A 23071-nucleotide genomic window follows, 5' to 3' on the forward strand; every position below is an offset into this window, starting at 1 on the left:
ACAAAGTAGGAGTGCCTGAAAGTCTTTATTAATTTTTCATAATTTTTGCTTGTCCAGACCCAAAAGAACAGAAATGATGATGAGAAAATACAGGTCACACCAAATGAGCATCTCAGTTGGCAGCAATGGTGGACTGGATCCAGGAGACGTAGTTGCAAACCTTGGTGTAAACTCCGGGATAGCCCCTCTGGGCACATCCAATACCCCAGGAAACAATGCCCTGGAGCTCTCCATTGCAGACCACAGGACCGCCGGAATCTCCCTGCGCACACAAAGCATATGGACATTCAGCAAACGGCATCAGCCTAAGCAAAGAGCCAGAGCTCCCTGAGACCACTGACTTTGGAGGAAGCCCTGTCAGGTGTACTGTGCACAAAGGTTCTACAAAGGCTGTTTCTGATTCACACTCTGCACCTGATGCTACCATGGCTGACTTAAGCTCCAATGGAACCACAGCTAAGGATGAGTCAGCTGCCTGGATTTGCTGGATGCAGTACTTGGCAAATATTCAGGTTATGTGTGCCTGAAGCCTCTGGTGTCATTCAAGAACTCAGATTTACCAGTGCGGTGAGTATAGCTGACTCTGTAATGTGAAGACCTCTTCATCTGGGAAGAGGCAGGAGAGAAATGACCGGGAAAGGAGAGGCAGATGATTTACCTGGCAGGAGTCTTTTCCTCCCTCCAGGAATCCTACACAAATCATGTTGCTGGTAATTTGTCCAGGGTAGGCAGCAGAGCAGTCGGAGGCAGAGAGGACAGGAGCCTTCAGGCACTGCAACTGGTCTGGGTAGTTACCTGCAAGGAAATAGGGAGAGATGGTTGATGGCATTGCTGAGTCCTTTTCAGAGCTCGGAGAAGATCTTAGCAGAAAGCAAGTGCTGGACACCCTGCACTAGCAGCCATCCTGCTGCCTCTCAACAGCAACCACAGAATGGGTTCCTTCTGTAGAGAAGGAACGAATTCTACCCATGGGCCCACCATTCTACACTGCAGCCACCTTAAGTTTTCTGGTATCTGGAATTTCATCAATTGGCAAGAGTGGGGTCACTCTTGTGATACATACACTGGAAGAAACCTGAGCCTCAGGAAAACCATTCTCTCCTCTTGTGCAGGTTTAGATGTCATCAGAGGACTAGAAACCACTTGCCATGCACATCTCTGATCATTGGTGTGAGAGAACGGAGGTTTTTAGTAGGAAGTCAAGATCCACAGTCCTGGACTTCACCATTATTCCCAGAGAACTGACAACTCTGTTGACATTAGCTGAATCCACTGTGCAGTCGCTACACTGACCCATTGTTCAAAAGACCTGTCCCACAGCACTTCCCTGTGTTTTAGCCTGTCCTGTTGGGGGTTAATGGTGAGGTGTTAGAGACTGTCCTGGGCTCCCAAGGGTCCGTACATTGCCTCCGAGTACTCACTGCCACTGCTGAGAGTGTTGCCCCAGCCAGAGATCAGGCAGGTGGTGCCGGCGGCCACGCAGCTGGTAGGCAGAGGAATGGTTTGGACAGCTTTGTTGAGGGTGGCTGGGGTGGCCAGCTTGATGAGCATGATGTCATTGTCCAGGGTGTAGGCGCTGTAGCCAGAGTGGCGGATGACTTTAGCAGAGTTGATGAACTGCTGTGTGGATTCGGTGAGTCCCAGGTTGTGTTTCCCCAGCTGCACTTGGATGCGACTGGAAAAGAGAAGGCACAGCATGTCCTTTACTGCTCCTGGCAGCTTGAGAGAAACCTCCCTGTCACTGAGTGCGCTCGCTCCAGCATCACTGCCACAGGAGCCTTCTGGGGCAGGGAATCTTTCTTGTCCTGCAGGGAGCCCTGGGGATCCAGACCAAGATCTTAACCCACTGCCAGTAGAGGTGGTGAATTTCTGCAGGTTTGTAAATACATGGCAGCAGTTGGATACATAGCAGCACTTTATACAAATGTTCTGGGACAAGGCAAACTGCTCTAGCCTGACCTCAATCCTCTCCCTGTTCTTCAGGGACAATGCTTTAGCAAGATTCATGCAATTGATAAGAAATCACAGCCCAGAACTGGTTGCTTGATTATCCCATTATCCCATTAAAAAACTGGTTATTTCAGAAAGTGTTTTGCTTTCACAGAAACATTTTCAGAAGTGGAAACCCTCTCAGAATGCCTCAGCCCAGTTTCCTGAATGATGGGACACTCATCCCTTAGCTGTCTCTGGTCAGAATGGAGGCACTCACATCTTTCTGTCTCATAGCTCAGAATTCCTGCTAGAAGTGAACTGGAAGACAGAAGTAGGTTCTAGAAGGATGTAATTTTTCCACTCACGATTTGTAGCAGTGAGCAGCAGACACGACCCACTGGCTGCTGATGAGGGAACCTCCACAGAAGTGATATCCAGAATTCAGGGACACCTGATAGGGCACAGAGTTCTCTGGACAGGTGTAGCCTCCCACAATCTTGTCATCATCATCTTCAGCAAAGGTGGGGAAGGCAACTGGGAGACAAAAAGTGCCATGTGTCAACAGCTGGCCAAAGGTACTGTGGCCTGTAATGTGCCCTGTGACTGCCTGTCTGAAGCCCCTCACTTGTAGCTCCCCTTCTATGGACACTCAAGGCAGCAGTTTTGGGCAAATCTAAGGCACATCCATTTGCTGCACCCTCAGAGAAGGGATCAGACCTACACTGGTGCCTCACATATCTGCAACTAAAGCCCTGCTGGCTGCTCCCTGAGGGAACATAAGGACATAGAAATGTTCTTGCTGGATCAGATCATAGGTGTGTCTTTCCTAGGATCCTGTCTACTGAAACAGTCAAGGGTTGACTGAGGGAAAAAGTAAAAACAAGTGTGCAGTGATATTATCTTGGAGCACCTAGCCAGGGTCCAAAATTTTGCAGTTGCTTTGGGACTTCCTGGGCCAGAAGTATTCCCTGTGCACTCCTTAGTCCTGCAGAAGGAGGCAGCCTTTTTCTGAAGCTATGGCCACACGTTTATAGCTGGGTCAGGAACCCCTATGAAGGCATTCATTCCCCAGCTTGTGGCATAAGGCATTAGGAACAGAGAGAAGATGGAAGTTGCAGGACTCTGCCTTCAAACTTCTGCAAGTCAAAACTTGGCTTTCCCCTAAGAGGCTACCTTGCAGTTTGGCTCAGAAAATCAGCTTCCTATTGAATGACAGAAATAGAAATAAAAAATATACTCACCAGCCACCCCAATAAAGGCGAGAAGCAGCAGGCACTTCATGGTCTTGATTCACCCTCAAGCCCAGAGTGGTTGAGTGGACGTGGGAGCTGCTAGAAATACGATTTTGGTAATGGTCTTATCTCTAGTCCAAGGTTTTCTCCAGACCAAAAGTACACAGTGGAAAATTTGAAGACCCAAATGTGGGCATTAGCAGGCATTGGTAGAATGTACAAATAACATACCCGTTAATCATAAACCTCTGCTAAGATAGAGAGCTATTTTAATTATTCCCTAAGGTAGCCTTCAATCTAAAAATACCTTTTGGCTTTGGAAGATGTGTAGTTGTTAGTCTCTCTCATTCTTATGCACAGCACCTGTTGAGGACAACTCTCAAACCTCTTTCACATTCCTCTGTGCTGATGGTATCTTTCTTAAATGTGCATATTTTTACCCAAAATTGCATATTGTAGGTAGTGGACAGAAAGATACATTGCATTTTTCTTTTTGCAGGATGGGGGGAAATCCAGAAAACCCAGTGGTTAACTTTGTTTAGTTTATTTTGGCTTTTACTTGAATGTGTGTGCTTTATCATATGCAACATAGTGTTTTCCTAAATCAAATTCTTCCATTGTAATTTCAAAAGGGAGCATAGAAGAACTATCCTGTGTCCCCCAGTGCTTCCCAAGTTAAATAGTTCAAACATGGGAATGCTCAGCATCTCCCTTTTCTACTTTCTCCTAACTTGCATTAAAGTATCCGCCCAAATAGCAAACCTTGGTTTTATTCATCTTTGGAATGTTCTACAGAGACTCATTTTTGCCACAGAAGAATTTCAGTATAATGCTGATGTTTATGAGTGTAATGTAGATGAGCAATAATCCTGTGAACACAAATATTGAGATCTTCTGAAATTCTTTTCTGCAGGAGTGGGGATTTCTGCCATGACACACGGTTTACTAAAGCTTAATGCTTTGCTGAATAATCATGTTCATTCTCCAGGCATCTGCCAACTTGATCATGTTAGCTCCTGAAAGACACAGGATTCTCTCCAGAGACAGTAAAGAGAAGCCATATGTTTGCAGATGCTGGAATAACTTGAGAGGCTAAATAGGAATACTCTTCCTACTCCATTTCTTGATTAATGTTTTGTGGGCCCTGGAGGACTGATACACACAGTGTCACTGTCCAGACGTTAATTTTCCTTCATGTTGAAGTATAAATCCAAGGCCGGGGACTCCTCCAAGGGGGTGCATGAATTCTGCTGGCCTTCAAACTGGTATTAGTGCACAGCTTTCTTAGAAGCATGTTTTAACCTGTGAAAGAAAAAAAGGATTAGAAGCTTTCTGTGGGAAAGGAAAATGTCTCTAATAGGACTAAGAGGGTCAAAAATTACCAAAGCTGTTCAATCCCATCATAACTAAGTGAGGCAAGAAAGAATTTGCTGTTTACTGTAGTGTTTCAGTTGATCTGTGGATTTCTACTTTCTTTGTCTTAAACATGTCATTGGCATAGAAGGAGACTGATGTTTTAGAACAGTATATTTCCTGATCTATAGCTCTTATATCCTGTAAGGTATCCTTTAGGCTACGACTGCTTCTCTTTCCTTCCTTTCATGGGGTTTTACATTTGGTAAATATCCCCACAAATTTCAGGTGTATTAGCAAGTGAGCGTTTGAATCAGGAAGCTTGACCATCCCTTCTTTTATCTTGGTATATTTTATTGGTTTTGTGTGTTACTTATTTCATCGACTCTGATCTTTTACTTATAAGTTAGTCTTAACAGCAGGAACTGCATCATATAGGGCTGGTTGATAATCCCCAAGAAGAACATGATCTCTGAGGTTCTCTATGCTACTTGCTTAAATCAGCAAGAGGAGACTCCTGACCTCTTCCCGGGCTACTGCTAAAGCTCACAGCCAAAGATCTGGATCATAGCTCCTGTGGCTCCTGTGTTCCTAAGTCCTTGATGGCAGGTATCTAGTGAACATACCTCACCCAAGCCCCTCTCATTCTCATAACAGCCTCTCTGACACCCCCTCTAGAGGCTCCCATTAAGCCCAAAACTCCATGGTGTGTGTCCTGCTCATGGGGCAAACAGCTGTTTGAAATGAGGGCAAATGATGTTTCTGACATCATTGATGTTGTCATTGTTTCTGACATGATTCAGAGGTAATCCAGCAAGCAGTCTCACAGCAGACCTTCAGGCCTTTCCATGAGAACTGTGGTGGATTAACAGACCCCTTTGAATTACAGTTGAAATTGGAACACTCTCTGATGACCCTCCCTTCTTTCTTTCTTTAGGAGGAGATCCCTGTCTGAAACATAAATAACTCTGCTCAGTACTGCTGAACATCCCACAGACCCATTGAAATAGTTTTTTATAGTATCCTTCAAAGAATACACTCAAGGGTGTACATCCATTGCTGCAAACAAGTTTCTCATTTCATGCAGTGATGCTGCAGTAGAAAGCTGATGGCTCCTGGGGCACAGGAAGGGGAGAGGACTGGTGGCTGAAGGGCAGCTGTGTTAGGTGTTATCAGTGGACAAGCAATGGCAGCTTGTTTTTCTGGAACTTCATGTTCCTAGTTCAAGTATTTTGGTCAGCTGGATCATCACAGGACTCAGATAAAGGAAATACATTTGTCCAGGCTGACGCAAGAGCCTGGGAAAGAGAAACCTGTTGAGACTATGGGCCGACATAGGTAAAGCTTCCCATGAGCATAAACCATGAAGTTTCTGAGCTTAGTCTTTTTACATCTCAGTCATGGATTTGATCTCATGACTGAGATGTAAAAGATGAGACATTCACTTACGAGTTGGACTTGATGATTCCTGTGGGTCCCTTCCAACTTAGAATATCCTGTGATTCTGTGATCTCACAGAACTTCGTGATGGAGGAACAATTGCTCCTCTCTTTCCAAGTGTCTCCTGCCAGTGAAGTTTTCCTGGACATGCACACCTAGGACTGGGAACATCAACTCCTCAGTTGCTGGGGGACCAGGAGAGTATTTGGTGAAGGGCTGTGCATTTTCTAGACTTTGCATCTGTAATCCAGATTCAGCAACAGGCTGCTGGCTTATGATATTCCTGTGCAGGAGTCTTCAAAGTGGAGTGCACGACAATGCACTGAGGTGTGAGGTGGAAGCATTAGAACTTTAGTGTTACACGTATCTAACTATCAGCTACTAAATATACACATATTAGGTGTATGTGTTTAAAAATACTGATGGGGGTGTACAATGAAGAATTTTTGGAGAATACTGTTCTAGTACTGTCAAAAACTGCTTCACATAGGGTTTCTTATATTTTGCTATAACATCCAGTGTCTAACAGTGTCCAATTCTGCAGAGTCTTCATGTCCTCTCTGATTTCTTCATTACCTTGCAGCTGTTCTGGTTTTTATTAATTTTTGGGGGGATGAAGAAGGAAAGTTATGACTTTTTTCAGAGTACCTGAGCTAAGGAACTGGGAAGGGATTCTGGATGACTGCGACCAGAGACACTGAGGGAATAAAAAGTAATAAAAGATAATGGTACTAGGAAGAAGGGTAGGAAAATCCTAAGAACAGGGGACCCACATTGAGACAGATGTGGATATAAAGCCTCAGCCTTTGAGGTGGGAAACAGACCTAGTAATCTTCAGCAAATGGCTGGACCAGAAAGGAAGGGCCTTGAAAGGACATAGCAGATGGGTGACATCAGATTTGAAAGTATTTATTTAATCCATCTCATCCAGCACATGATCTCTAAGTGAGCAGCCTGAAGAACCTTCTCTGGAGGGTCTGTGCACCCCAAGCCTATAAAACTGGGTAATTTTAACATCTCTAAACCTAGAAGATGACTCTTTGCTATAAAAATATGGGATGGAGAGTTTGGGAAACAAAAAGGAAGACAATGAAGGACTGGAAAAAGTGTAAAGGTAATGATGTGGAAAGTCAGATGGTCTGAAAAACTTGGGAAGAAGTTTGGAGGTGGCAGCCAGCAAGGCTGGCACAGTGAAATAGAATGGATGAGGAAGAGGAACTTTCACCAAACAAGCAGACAAGCTGCTTCCATTAGAAATAGAATTCAGCTGGCTTGGTTGGTAGTGAGAGCTGCAAAGGAGCAGCATGGGTCTGACTGGGCAAGGGATGACAAGCCTGAGAAGGAAGGATTTCTCTAAGAATTTTCTGCAAAGAATTGGCCCTGGAGACCCTTTCTGTACTAATGCAGACTACAAAAAGGAACTGGCCTGAGATGCCTTAAATCCCCTAAGACTAAAGAGACATCTGATGCTCACAGTCACCATTGACTTGGATGCAGTCCTAGTCCAGACCTTACACACTTAGCCTACATGATAATGTGTTGTCAGTGCCTTTCTTGCATTGCAACAGGCATTTTTCTCTTTCATTTGGGACAGGGAAGACCACCTTTGCCTGATGATCTGTTTCATAACATTAGTTTCCAAATCCAGCACAAACCCCTGCTGAGCCAGCACCTACTGTTCCCAATTTATGTTAAACAGTCTTCAGCAGGAATCTTTTCCTTATTCCCTTGGTTCTTTTCCACATGGGCAGCGTACCTCAGCACTTTCCTCATTGTGATAACTTTTCTATGGTCTCTTTTACCCTTAGAGAGGAGATCTCCCAGTTTTCCCCCAAGGCTCACTGTTAGGCTGGGTTGACAGAGGGGAGGCTGCCACAGCTCCAGGTCCCCTGGCCCAGCTGACAGTAAGAATGAGAATGTCTCCCTAGTATTTATACAGATAAATACCAAGCATACATACATGTATACACAGCTGAACATTTGGATAAACACAAATGCACCCACAGAAACAGCACTGATGGCCTCATCTTTTATTCCTCTCTGGGTTCACAGTGGGAAATCAGGGTTCTAGACAAGGTTCAATAGTGAGAAATACATGTATACACATGGACACTGTGCAAGCTTTCCACAGGTTTCCATGCTTAGACACTTAGTCCAGTGGCTGTCACTGGATCCCAGTGACCACATGTGCTGGCCCTTGGCCCTCTAAGCCCCCAAGTGCTGCAGCCCCACTCCAGTCACTGTTATGTCCACACGCACACCTCTCACACAGCTCTCTCTCCAAAAAAATACTTCGGAGTCCCCTGCTCCCTCTAGTTGCCATCTCTCACTGTTCTTGCCATTAGAGACACACATCTGGAGCCCAAGTCACCTAACTTACCTGCCACCTACTCTGGCTTCAAGTTCACTAGTGACCACACACCCTCCCTCTCCCCAGCTGCCAGCATGGGAAACACAGGGCTCCTCTTGCCTGTGGCCCTACTCCAGTGTCTGCTGCTTAAGTTCGCCCATTCTGTTCTCTCCAGCTGCTGGTGCCTGTGGTCTGACTCCAGTTCCTAGCCCTTACATGTCCAGACACAAAACTCACATAGAATAGACAGTTCCTCTCTCAGGTAAATACTTAGAAATGGAACTTAGTAGGACAGGGATTACACTGAGATAAGCCAGTACAAAGCATAGCCAGACAAGCATACTCATCAGCATCCTGGTTATTTTATAACTGTATTCCTCCACTTTTCTGCATCTATTCTTCCCCAAGTACAGTAGTTCAGGGTCTTGCTTGGGAAGACTGAGCATATCTGCCTTTATCTTGGTACTTTTTTATTTTCCCTTGTTTCATCTTTAATCTTCAAAATAACAGACTGGAAGAATTAGACATTTTGAACTGAAAAATGAAAGGGTTGTCAATTTAGCTACTCTTCAAAAGGCAGTAACATATTAAGCAATTCCCAAGAGACACGCTAGAGGTCCTGAGTTACATCTTCCAGATGCTTCCTTCCTTTGGAGAGTCTGCAATCATATTTTGTTTCCTGAGACAAAAAAAGCTAATCTGAATAAAAACCTTCATCCTGGAATGAGTAATAAATTATAATGTAAGTGATAAAAGAAGAAGATGTAGTGCAACTGCAATGAAATGATTTCACCTTTTCTCAGAGTTCTTACACAGAACAATCTTAGAATTAATTCCCAGGGCCTCCAGAATCTGTTTCCTTTCTCATCAAGTCTCTGAAACAATTTCTGCCTCCAGGATTTAAGGTCTGATTACTACTAAAAAAAAAGGCTTTTAACAGGTTTGGCATGACAGACAATAATCAAACTTAAACTCCTGTACTGTCTTAATGCAAAAGGTATGCATTTTAGGACATTGATCAAAGCAGCAGTGTCCTATGGAACTGTCTCAGCAGGGTCCATGGAAGTGTCTAAAGGTGTCCCATCCTAGCAGTAAGGTGAAAGGGCAAAATGTCAATAAAATCAAATGAAGAACAAGTAAAATCAAAATAAACCTTCCATTAAAAAAAAAAAAAAGCTTGTGAGAAGTAAAAGCTAAAATTATGCATCAAAGAATAATCAGTATAGAAACATAAAAGGATATGGAAGTATATTGAATTTGCTAACTGATGTATTGACTTTGTAAACAGCATGAAAATTCAGAGAAAAATGTAAAAGTTATGGAAGGTAATTAAAAAACCAAAAATATTCATATCATCTGCAATTCCTCAACAAGTCACTGAAACTGGCTCAACCTCATGGCAGCACAGGTAAGTAATAATTTATCCTGAGAAAACCCCAGAACTGGCTAAACATCTTAGATGCAAAGTGTCCATGACAATGGAGATCATACAAAACTTTTATACATCATATAAAATGCATTTTCATTTCTGACTGGGAAGAAGCTATAGCTTCTGGGGTAATTTCTGTTAACTCCCTTAAAAAAGAAGAATTTAAAAAGTGAGACAGGGAACATTTGCTACCAAATTTGGGAGATTTCTACTGCTCTGAATCTGGAGGATTCAGGAACTAAGTCTCAGGCCCTGAGAAAGTACAATATTGCCAGGATCATAGAAAGTACATGCCTTTTTTATAAATGTCTAGGGACCAAGCAAAGATATAAATCGGTCTAGAGCATCAGGCAAATAAGGAAGAGGGAATAATAACAAAATATGAAGAAACAAAGAAAACCTCAGAAGTATCCCCCACTGTTTGCAATATGCAATAGCAGGATTACTGAAGGTCATTAGAATTAAATGTGTGTGTTTCATTAAAAGTACTATGGAGAAAAAAAGCAGTTGCAATAATAATTTTAAATCTTACATATTCAGAAAAGAATGGAGAGTGGCATAGGTTCTATATAGAGAACTCTATAGAACAGAAGAGAATAGAATATGCTCTGTATAAAGACAACAGGCTAAATAGGCTGTATCTGGCAGACTAGAAACAAACAGAGTGTTCATGAGGCTTACGTTTAACTACAATTTTTGCTTTGAGAAGAAATGGCAGGTGGAGATGTCTTGTTTTTTGTAAAACTGAATTAGAGCTCCCAGGAAGATTAACCGGCAGGGAATATGCATCCCTGGTTGGAAAACTGAAGAAATTAAGATATCATTAAACACGATTTTTGTGCCATTGCTGTCTTGATCTATCATCTTTGCTTCTGATTAACAGGTTCTGAGTTGTGAGATACTGTGCTCCAGATATTAAGAGCAACTCTTCAGAAGGAAACAAGACAGGTGTACTTTTGCTGGAAATCCTTCTGCAAAGATGGCCCAAGTTATATCCACTGATAGAAATGGGTCAAAAAATCATTGATGAATCCACTGATTCCAGGTTCCTGTCTGACCTCCACCACCCAGACCCTCTCAATGTTCAGCCAGCAACATACTGGTGTGCGAGAAATTTCACATTTGTGTCAGGAGCTCAGGACACTGTCTTGTGGAAAAGCTAAAGCAGAACTTGGAGCCACGTGAACATCTAGCTTTGCTTTTACTGGCTCAGCAAAGAAAGTATCAAAGCTGGACAGTCCCTTCCTTCTTCCCTGCCCAAGCTTGACAGACAAATCAGGGCAAGGGGAGGGGCATTGGTCTCTCTTACCTCACAGCAAGCAGGAGCACAGTGTCCTGGGGGAGCTGGAGAGCCATGCTGGCTGTTGTGCTTGCCCTTTTACCTGGTGAGAGACAACAGATCCATCTGCAGCAGGGCTCTCATCCAGCCCATGCAGAGCTAATGTTACACAGAGGACCCCTTTGGCCATCAGCTGTACTCCTACTCCTCACTCTCATTGTCTCCTCTTAATGCAGGTGTTGGAATTGGAGACTACATTGAACAGTGGCCACACAAAATCCTCCAGAGAGCTGGAGACTCTTTGAACATTTCCTGCTACCAGAATTACAGTAATCTTGCCTATATGTTCTGGTACCAGCAGCCTCCAAGAAATGGTATGAAGTTAATAGTCAGCAGTACTTCATGGACTCATAACTTTTATGAGGATGGTTACAGTGAGGCCAAGTTTGAAGTAAATAGAGAGATGAGTAACTGCATTCTGATGACAATCAAGAATGTGACAGCCAAGGATGAAGCCACATATTTCTGTGCTGCAAGTGATCACACGGTGTAGCGAGGGCGTTGAACGCTAAGATAAAATCCCCACCTTGTGTGAGTGAGAGATGGAGTCTTTGAAAACTATGAGACAGTCAGGAGAGGGGCAGAGGAAGAGCAGAAAGAAGACTAGGTAGAAGTTGGGGCAATAGATGCAGGATGTTTTGAAGGGGAGAGAGACAGAGAAGTGCAGCAACCTGTCTTTGAAGGCAAAGACCTTCAGAAATACAAACCCATCGATCAGCATAAAGAATCGAGGCATGGCTGGTATGGTTAGATAAGGCATCAGATATTTCTGATGATTAGTATTACAGAAGCACATTTGTGTTCTAGGCTTCTAGTTCCCTACAGATACCCCCACAGCACCAGGAAAAGAGTACAAAGCAGATAGAGAATCTGAAGTTCTTCCATATATAGTACAATCCACACAGAACTGAGGTGCCCAATGAGAAACTGATTGGTGTGTGAGGGGTGCTCAGCCCCTAATTATAGACTTAGGAGGATGAGGCCAGTAACAGTGGAGGAAAACATACCCAGGGGCCCAGGCATACTTCCCATTGTGGAAGGAACAGTCCTTTGGCATCTTTACAAGCAAGTGTGCACTGCAACATCTTATTCACCTGCTTTGCACACTGCTTAATTGCAGGATCCATTTCTTCCCTGCCACAGGAATTCATACAGTTCTGAGGCAGACCCAGGCATCCCTTCAGGGCAAAACCTCATAGGCAGAGAAAAGAAACCACAATGAACTGCTGTTATTTGTGAGGAAAAGCTGAAAGCAGAAATTTCCCCCATTGTGCTTCTGTCTCCATTGCTTGCAGAGGTGAACTTTTGATGAACTAATTGCTCTTCTGTGATGAACCTGGGAAAGCTGAGGGCAGGGTATTATAAGGGTTCCTCACCTGCCATTGCCTGTTCATGCTCCTGTTTTTATTCTATAACCTAAGACTTACCTTTTCTCCAAAGGAAGGCAAGCAGCACATAAAAGAGCAAAAGGCGTTTTTAAGACAGTGTGGCTCTACACCCTAGCATTTTGGGCTCTGTTTTTTAGGCTGTGGCCCTGACAGTCTGCATACCCACCACTGAGCATGAACTGATTGTCTCGTGTGCTCCTGTGGAGGGCATGGCATATGAAGCACTTGGCTATCACAGGTAGCAAAGGTACTGTGCTGCTCCATGATGTGGCAAAGCTGGATATGGATTTGCTGAAGTGACACACACTGTGTGATCACAGCAAAAGGAGTGGGAGGTGATAAGAATAACTGGTGAGAGCAAGGAGCAGGAATCAGCTGGGAGCATGTCCTGTAACAGATCCTCACACTCCACGTCACCAACATTGCTGGAAGGCTCCTGCAGTACCATGATGGATCACTCAGTTTCATGCTGGAACCCAAGTCTACTGATCAACCATGGTACATAAACACACCTGTGCCCTGAAAGAAAGTAAAGTGTTCTGGACTAGGGAAATCCAGATGTGGGACACCTTTGTAGCCAGTGTTCTCCTGACTTCAGGAACTGCTCAGCAGCAAACAAAGTGTTCATGAGGCTTATGTAACACATCACTCCTCGCCCTCAAGGAGCACTCTTCTACTCCTCAGAATATCCTCAGGTCCATGATCTCCTCCCTGTTCATGTCAGGCTACAGACAAGCAACAGGGAAGCACTGGGAAAGTGTTGTTGCCCTGCTCATACCAGAGACATACTGAGTTCCTTTTTTTCTTCAGCCTCTGATCTTTTTGTAGAGATCATCTTTGTAAAACATGTTCACCCTGTTGCTGTCTGGAATTATTGAATTATTATTGCTGATCCAAATGACCTGTGAAAGTTTCAGGAAAACTAATTCATGGTGGAATCATAAAGGAATACAAGCACTATGGTGGTGATTTTGAGAAGAATTTTTTTCAGAGTTTTTTGGTTGGTTGTTTGTTTTTTTGTTTGTTTGTTTGTTTTAAATTCTGTTCTAGTAAGTTACCTCTTCCTGAAAATCATTTTACAGTCCTAGTTCAAACCTTTTTCATAAGCACTGCAAACCACATTTTCAGCTCTGGTAATACAACAGAGGTAGGATCCTTTCTATTTCTCAACTCATGAGCATTTTTGGTTTTGAGTGCCAAGTGCAATTTTAAGGCCTTATGAAAACAAACTTATCACTCACCTTCAGCATTCAAGCAGGTTAATGAGATGGTTATTGAGTGCTCACAGCTGTGCCGTTCCCAAGTGGTAATAGCAAACCACAGACATGTCTAGGTTCATTGCCGTTGTGAATTCTGTGGTTATGGTTCCCTCTTCCAGCTCTAAGGGACATTTTTCTCTCATGCAGTACTTCTTTGGCCAGCCTGAATTGCATTTGCAGAAAAGGACACTATTCTAAGAAGTTTCTCATGAAACAGCTACTCTCCTTCTTGTGTCATTGCTTGTCCTCAAATTTATTCAGATAACTGTCTTATCTTTTCAGTGAAGAGATAGGCCCTTAAAGAGAAAAATGTGAAGAAAAAGAGAGAAAGGGGAAAAGAGAAAAAAGGGAAATAGAGAAAACCTCAGAAGTATCCCCCACTGTTTGCAATATGCAATAGCAGGATTACTGAAGGTCATTAGAATTAAATGTGTGTACTTCATAAAAAGTACTACGGAGAAAAAAAAGCAGTTGCAATAATAATTTTAAATCTTACATATTCAGAAAAGAATGGAGAGTGGCATAGGTTCCATATAGAGAACTCTATAGAATAAAATAGAATACATTCTATATATAGAATAGGCTAAATAGGCTGTATCTGGCAGACTAGAAACAAACAGAGTGTTCATGAGGCTTATGTTTAACTACAATTTTTGCTTTGAGAAGAAACGGCAGGTGGAGATGTCTTGTTTTTTGTAAAACTGAATTAGAGCTCCCAGGAAGATTAACCGGCAGGGAATATGCATCCCTGGTTGGAAAACTGAAGAAATTAAGATATCATTAAACATGATTTTTGTGCCATTGCTGTCTTGATCTATCATCTTTGCTTCTGACTAACAGGTTCTGAGTTGTGAGATACTGTGCTCCAGATATTAAGAGCAACTCTTCAGAAGGAAACAAGACAGGTGTACTTTTGCTGGAAACCCTTCTGCAATGATGGCCCAAGTTATATCCACTGATAGAAATGAGTCAAAAATCATTGATGAATCCACTGATTCCAGGTTCCTGTCTGACCTCCACCACCCAGACCCTCTCAACATTCAGCCAGCAACATACTGGTGTGCGAGAAATTTCACATTTGTGTCAGGAGCTCAGGACACTGTCTTGTGGAAAAGCTAAAGCAGAACTTGGAGCCACGTGAACATCTAGCTTTGCTTTTACTGGCTCAGCAAAGAAAGTATCAAAGCTGGACAGTCCCTTCTCTCTTCCCTGCCCAAGCTTGACAGACAAATCAGGGCAAGGGGAGGGGCATTGGTCTCTCTTACCTCACAGCAAGCAGGAGCACAGTGTCCTGGGGGAGCTGGAGAGCCATGCTGGCTGTTGTGCTTGCTCTTTTACCTGGTGAGAGACAACAGATCCATCTGCAGCAGGGCTCTCATCCAGCCCATGCAGAGCTAATGTTACATAGAGGACCCCTTTGGCCATCAGCTGTACTCCAACTCCTCACTCTCTCTTGTTGTCTCTTCTTAATGCAGGTGTTGTGATTGGACCCTACATTGAACAGTGGCCAGGCAGAATCCTCCAGAGAGCTGGAGACTCTTTGAACATTTCCTGCTACCAGAATTATAGTAATCTTGCCTATATGTTCTGGTACCAGCAGCCTCCAGGAAATGGTTTGAAGTTAATAGTTGCCACTAGTACATGGACACAAAACTTTTATGAGGATGGTTACAGTGAGGCCAAGTTTGAAGTAAACAGAAAGAGAAGAGGCTATATTCTGATGACAATCAAGAACGTGACAGCCAAGGATGAAGCCACATATTTCTGTGCTGCGAACGATCACACGGTGTAGCGAGGGCGTTGAACGCTAAGATAAAATCCCCACCTTGTGTGAGTGAGAGATGGAGTCTTTGAAAACTGTGAGAGTCAGGAGAGGGGCAGAGGTAGAGCAGAAAGACTAGGAAGAAGCTTGGTAGAATAGATGCAGGATGTTTTGAAGGGGAGAGAGACAGAGCATGCAGCAGCCTCTATCTTCGAAGACAAATTATTAATCAGACTCCTCCTTCCAACATCATATCTTTTCAGTGCATAGATATGCCCTGAAGAAGAGCTGTTGCTTAACTTTATGCGGTTGTGGTCTTTGGATGTTTATGGAAAGCTTCCTAGTGTCTCTAAAATACATCTGTAAAGCTCATGGAGTCTTTGTAGTGTGGCCTGCTTCTTTGTACCTACTTCTTCTGTAAACTCCAAAGAATCCAGGACAGGTATAACTAATGCAATCTCTAGTTTCTTGTTAAATTCTCCCACTAAAAGGATATAATTTTTAGAAAATATACCCCTAAATGTTTCTTCCTTACATATTCTTGTTTTTCCTTGTCTGAAATCTTGTGCAGCTTAGCCTCCAAAGCCCAAAAAGCCTACTTTGAAAGACTTGGAAATAAAAATCAAGGATCTGTCTTCCTTTTGTTTTCTCACTCACATTTACTTGAATTCATGGCCAGCAAGTCCTTTCCTTTTGACAGGTTACAAAGGAACATAAAGATGGCACAAGACTGGTCTCTGCTGGCATGTCTGGGAAACTGCCTTTTGAACATGACCTGAGGAGCTGGTAGCACCACATACTCCTTCAAAACTAATAGAGAGCTGACTTCCTTTTTTTTTAATGAAAGACAGCTCATGGAAGACAGTCTGTAAGTGACAGTAACGACACAAGTGGAGCTCTGGACTGGAGATGAAGACAGAATAATCTTAAATGAACTTTAGTCTAATGAGTTAAGACCCTGAATAAATAGTTTTGAGATCACAGGCAGACTAACACCAATGCAGGAAAATAATATCCCACTACTAGTTTTATTATTTAGGCTGTAACAGAAAAAAAAAAAAATCCTAAATGTATTTTTTGAAAGAATTCATTATATCCAAACAAATGTTCTGTACAAACAGATATAATTAGTGACTGAAGTACTCTGTTCACTGTTGTAGAAGAGAGGACAACTTAGGGGCATTCCAAGATGATCTGTCCTATGTGTGTTCTGTAGTCCTGTCTCTTGGTCCTACATGTTACAGCTTAGTCTATGTTTCTCATTCCCTTCTCTAGGACAGCTCTTTCAAGATAAAAATGCTGTATCAGAAATTATGGATTTTCTCTGATATGTGAAAATAATAGAAAAAAAAAATTCTGATTTTCCAAGTAGAATGACCTTGTTTTGAAGGATTTTGTCCTGTGATTTACAGTCTTTTTCTCATATCAAGACAGACTCCAACAAAGCCATTAAAGTACAGTATGAAAAACATGTTTACTGCAGATACTTGGTTTGGTTGGTAACTATGTGTTAATTACTCTCATTGCAAACCCAAAATTTCAAACTGTGAGCTTGAAGTTAGTTTGTCATCCTGGGGGCAGAAGAGAGAAAGAGTAGAAGGAAAGCAGCATGAACGCTGCCATGACATTACCAAGTGAAAAATTATCTCACCTAAAGTCAACCGATAAAGGAAAAAAGTGTTACCTTTTTGAGTATAGGAAAAAAGTCTTGAGATTATAAATTGAGGGGTAATGGATATACTCTGAGAGCTAATTGGACTATCACACAGAAACAGCAATGGCAAAGGAAGGATGTGGTCTGTGGCTCTGTCATGGTTTAGCCCCAGCCAGGATCAAGCCCCACACAGCTGCTTGCTCATTCTCCACCAGCAGCACTGGAGAGAGAATTGGAAAAGCTCAAGTGAAAAACTCGTGGCTTGAGATAAAGACAGTTTAACAGGGAGAGCAAAAACTATGCACACAAGCAAAGCAAAACAAGGAATTCATTCACCACTTCCCATGGGCGGTCAGGTGTTCAGCCTTTCCCAGGACAGCAGGGCCCCATCACACATAACGGTGACTGGGGAAGGCAAACACCATCACTCCAAATATCTCTCTTTTCCTTCTTCCTTCCCCTTCTCATGCCTTTCACATAATGAGCATGATGCCATAGGATATGGACCATCCCTTGGATCAGTTGGGATTGGCTGCCCCTGCTGTCTCTACTCCCAAGTTCCCAGGCACCACCCGCCTCCTTGCCCTTGCCAGCATGGTGGTATGAGGAGCAGAAAAGCCTTTGAATGCTGTGTGAGCACTGCTTAGCAATAACAAGACCATTTCTCTCTTGTCAACAGTATTTTCAGGACAAGCCCAAAACACAACCCCACAATAGCCCCTGTGAAGGAAATTAACTCTACCACAGCCCAAACCAGCACAGGCACTCATGGCAATCCTTCCTGGTTGACAAAAACAGGGGGTGGAGTCATGGGTGGGATTGTTTTTGTACCAGGTTGTATCATTGTGGGGACAGGGGGCCACGATGATACATTTTCCAGGAAGCCTTTACAAAAACCCATAGGTTCATGAGCCGTGTGGCAGAGCCTGCTAAGGCAGCTGCAGAGAATTGTGCAGCAGAGCAGGCGTGCTCTGCCTTGGTTTCTCTTAACGGACTTGTCTGCTGGGATTTACTTCCATCATCTGAGAAATGAGCCTGCCCTCTCTGGGAAGCAAGCTAAGAAATTCTGAGATATTGAAGTTCATTTTCAGCAAACCAAACTGACTGCAGATGCACCTAAAGCCTATCAACCATGCAAATCAGGAGTTATTATTTTTTACCTGATGCACCAATGTTTGCAAGAGATGACAAAATGGTTCTTTCTTAGTGTGATAAATAAGTGTGATTTGTGCTGATGAAATTGAAACAGTAATCAAATTTTAAAATAGTAAAATTAAAGTTAAAATGTAACTTTGAGGAGAAGGCAGAGGACAGTCTCCTCTCGTCTCCAGATTTTCAAATTAAGAGGAGGATGGCAGGAAAAGACTAAGATAAGGAAGCTATATTTGTTCAGAGATGGGAAAGTTTTGGGTGAAATCCAGAAAAATGTTAATTAAAATAAAATTATAATCTCACAGTACCATGGAGCTATTTGGATCTCTTTATATAGGTTAGAATTATGTAACAGCAACTTAATACACATGTGTAAGTCAAGGGGTCATCAATCAGGCAGGGAGGAAGACTTTGAGCCTTCCTCACATGTGACACCTTGAGGTGGGTAGACCCCCAAAAAGGGGATGGTGGAGCATGTGCAGTAGAAGTGGTGATGGGCGGAGATAAGGCCAGTGACGTAAATTTTACAAATTGAAAATAGGTGGAAAGGGGTGTTAACATAGATTTACATAGATTATAAAAATCCTAACGAGATATTTTTGGCTTTGTACAAGGAACAGGAGATCAAGGTCCTGCTCCGAACCCCACGGTAGGTACCCCGCGGAAAATCTTTTGCTCTTGTATTATTAAGAACCAATATATATTATTTACTATTTGCAAACTATTGTAACTTTTAAGCTGCTAAAATTAAAATTGCTGTTATAATTTATTTTGTTTGAGTTTTCTTTTTGGGTTGGATAATTAGGCAGCACATCTGTTTATATCATTAGTGTGGCACAAGCATTAGAAAAAGAATTCTGACATGTAGCAGGTATCTCTCAGAGGCAGCACATAAAATGTCTTGGGGTTTTGTCTCTTAAATAGTCCTCCCTTATCTGCAGACTGCCTCATGTTTGTGAGAACAAAGGTTGCCTCTATCCCTTCTCCCCAGTGTATCACTGCAGTTCTTCCTAATGGATATGAAGGGTTTGTCTAGGACCAATCAACAGATTCTTCTGGGCTCTTCCTGTGTGGATGATTTTAACCAATCAGAAAAATGAATGAGATCCTGAAAGACTATCCAAGACAGCTGGCCTGCCATGGAAGGGAAAACAAAGGCATTTGTTTCAGTTCTCTGCCAAAGGTGCACCACCTGCTTTTGACTATGAACACCACAAAGCAAGTAGTATTTGATTATTAGCTTCACAAGTTACAGAAAAGAAGGCATCACAATGTTTGGACTACAAGACTGACAGTGGGGAAGTTCTAATTGTAGAGAAGTTCTATTCCTAGACAGTGATGTCCTCTGGGTGTGTCTGCTTGTTTTTGAGATGTGCAAAATGAGAACAGAAGATAAAATCAGTGACGTAACATGGAGACTGGAGTAAGGTGTCAAAAAAAACTTGGGGTGAAATGTAGACAAAGTATCAAACAAATCCGTAAAATGCTTTTATGAATTCTACGGATTATGCATCTGATTTCAAGCTGGTTTTCTGTCAAACCCTTTTAGACAGAGATTGAGTGTTTGGAATTCCAAATGCAGAAATGATTTCTTAGGCTTCTGCTTTTATATAGTAAGCCAGCTGCAGTGCATCCCTTCACATAGCTTATGATACATCACTTTGCTACTGTGTACGGTGAGAGTTTGAATTTTGGCCATGGGACAAAACTTACAGTAATGGGTAAGAAATTTTATTTCCCCTTTTAATTCACTTCAAATGCCATGTCTTTCTTTTAGATAATTTCATTACTATCCTCCCTTTCATTATGAAACTTGTACTCTCCTGGTGTGCTAGTAACCCTGTCCACTTCATTTGGGTGCTTTAGGTGTACTCCTCTACGTATGAGTACACCTTTCATTTTGGAGAACTCAAAAAATGAGTTTTCTGTAAAAAATAAAGCTGTCCATAAAAAGAATTTGGATAAGGAATCGGATAAATAATATGTGCATGACATTATGTCATGTCCTAATGAATCAAGACGTAAAAATTCCACAAAGGTGTAGCTACTCTCTATAACGCTGCTTCTGCTGGGACTAGAGGTGATTAAGGACAAGTCAGTGAAATGCTGTCTATCTGTCTGGAAAGAACTGACTTACAGTTACATTTTGAAGGGGTGTAGAAAACAAAATCAAGATGATACAAGCTCAAGATACCCTGGAGCTTCCCAGGGTAAATTAAAACATATGTTATCTCAGGTACCTGGGAAAAACAAGTGTGCTAGCATTTTTAATTAATAAAAAAAGAAGGCACAAATAAATACTCGACTTTAGAATAAGCAATAATAAAATCTCTCTGCAGTTGTTTAAGTGCTTGTTGTTATAGAAAGTAGCTCTCCATAGCACAGCCAGTTTCTTTCCACTGAACAGGTTCACCATGATAAAGAGATCATTAACGCCAATGGTCTTACAATTCAGAATTGGCGCTAAACAGCCACTGAAAACCACAGAAGGGAGAATATATGATTCATTTCAAAGGGAAGGAGATCTTGGGGAATGTTTTATTCTGAGCCACATTTATGGATTTGGACTGTCCAAATCTTGGGAAAAGGCTGCTGCTCAGATGCTGAAAAAATGATGGTGATCTCTTCTTCTCCTTGTGCTGCTCCTGGAGTTCAAAGAATTGATGCCTCAGATATTTGTACCATGTTGTGCCACTACAGAATAAATTGATAACAAGTGGTATAATTCAATCTCCATAAGAAAAAAATCAGCAATCAGCAAATTTTTTAGTTCCAAAGTTTATCTGAGGTGCCTGAGCTGATGAAAATCAATACACTCACCCCGCATTGACCGTAGTCATTTATGCAGTGAACTTGAATAATCATCACCTAGGGAGAACAGAGAATAAAAGCAGAGACTTCCTTCCAAGGAAAGCCTTCCAGGCAAAGGTGGCATATGTAGGGACTTCTAAAAAGGGCAGATTGGACCAGGAAACTATGATATATAGTAAAAATAATTTTGCAAGTAAAATAAAAGGCATTTATTTTATGAGTGGAAAATATTCAAAATGTTGAAAAAATTAAGAGGAAATATGGCTATTTAGATGAGAATAAGAAATTATTCAGTCTGCCTTTGGGAGATATTTTCTATTATTCTAATATGACACCTAGAAAAATAGATAAATATCCTCTGAAGAAATGGTGGAAGCTCCAACAACTGATTCACCTAAGCCTGAATAACAAGGGCCCCTGACAGAGTATTTCTGATCTTGATCTCAGCTGTTTAGACACACATTTGGTGGTGTTCCCTTACAGATATGTTTTTTTAGAGGATCTGAGTACTTTGTGTTTCTTCTGCTGAAACCACATGAGGGGTGGGTTAGTCCACAGGCTTGGCTCAGAGGTCTGGGAGTATAGGAGAGGTTTTTCTGCAGGTGTAGAACAGTGTGAATAACGGGCAATTGTTCTTTGGCAGTGGGACAAAACTTACGGTCATAGGTAAGTAAGAAGTCAGATCTCTGTGATCTATGTGATACTGGGTAGGGGACAATGAATGAATGAAAAGCTTAATAATGATAATTTTCCTGCAGCCATGAGAACAGGATTAATGCATTATTGCTTGCTTATTAAAATGAGATGTGCCATAATGGACGTGTAGATTTAGCAGGCACTGATTTTCAGATCCCGGTGTCTGCAGGCTTTGTCTTTTATTTCTGGGAACTTCATGAAGGGAGAGGGGAATAATTTTTTTCCACCGATTGTCCAAGAAAATATAGAGGTGGGGATTAAAACCACTAGTGTAAAAGACCAGACACAATGGGCTGCTGATCAGATGTTTATTCCAGTTCTTGCTTTTACCCTTTATTCCATTTCTAACATCCTCATTTTCTTTTTCTATCCAGTAGTTTTATCATTCTTTCTGCCATCCTTTTTACTTGCCTTTGCTCCTGCATTCCATTTTTTTTTTTTCCTTTGGAAAGCAGTATTCATTTTGGGTTTTAATGTTTTCTTGTGTCCTCCTCTCAGTTATGTTATGAGCCAGGGAATTTTTCAGAAATAATTTTAGAATTGGAAAAAGAATCAGAACGCCCAAGTGCTAGAAAGGAGAAGTAGAAGCAATCAACCTCTCTACACAACTAGTGAAAGGAAATAAGAGCAGTGCTAAACCCGCTAGAGAGTTCTCTCTATTTAATATCCAGGTCATCTAAAGTCTGTACAAGCTCATACAGAAGCAGCCCAGGGATCTTTGCAGAGCAAGCCCTGGTGGTTGCAATTAAGGCACCATTTGAATGCAAACATGAGGGATTAGGGGACAAGATTTCTACAAGATATTGATTTCTGCTAATTCTGCTGCCTCTCTTCCTCAGCAAAGGAGAGGGTCATCAGGAAAAACATCTACAATTCATAGTGCCTTCATACAAAAAAAAAAAAACCCACCCTGGAGTAATTATTTTCTCTTTGGCTCCATAGTTTTCTCTGCATTTCTTTTTCCAGCACTGCTCTACAGACCTCATGGCTTTCTCATGCTAGATGAGTAAAAAAGACTCCCTGATATAGTATATGTAAAATCCCCTGCTTTAACAGTCACTGTTTGGCTTCTGAGTAACTTCTCATGGCTGCCTTGCACATCCTTTTAACTGAAGTCTGTTCTCATAAATCTTACAAGCAGGTATTAAACATGTAAGGACAGGGAACAATTTTTGATTTGCTAGTGTATAGAATCTTGCATCATTTTGGGAAGACGTGTAGCCTAGGATCAGAGCTTCTCATACATACAGTAACCTAAAAATTAAACTACATAA

General features: G+C 42.1%; 1 protein-coding gene and 1 gene segment (V, D, J or C); one reads left to right on the plus strand and one right to left on the minus strand.

Annotated features, from left to right (window-relative positions):
* The window catches only part of LOC310906089 (T cell receptor beta constant 2-like), a 56202-nt gene that overhangs the window by 27213 nt on the left and 5918 nt on the right, over positions 1–23071 (plus strand). Inside the window, exon 3 of the C gene segment in view lies at positions 21710–21767.
* Positions 22–3366, minus strand: LOC310906385 (trypsin I-P1-like). Its single transcript, XM_083855591.1, has 5 exons — positions 3174–3366; positions 2298–2466; positions 1422–1675; positions 659–795; positions 22–262 (listed from the first exon to the last, which is right to left on the minus strand). The coding sequence occupies exons 1-5, from the start codon at positions 3211–3213 to the stop codon at positions 113–115; spliced, it is 750 nt and encodes a 249-aa protein (XP_083711717.1). The 5' UTR covers positions 3214–3366; the 3' UTR covers positions 22–112.

Source organism: Zosterops lateralis (assembly GCF_965231275.1).
Source record: "Zosterops lateralis genome assembly, chromosome: 2".
Taxonomy (NCBI): Eukaryota; Metazoa; Chordata; class Aves; order Passeriformes; family Zosteropidae; genus Zosterops; species Zosterops lateralis.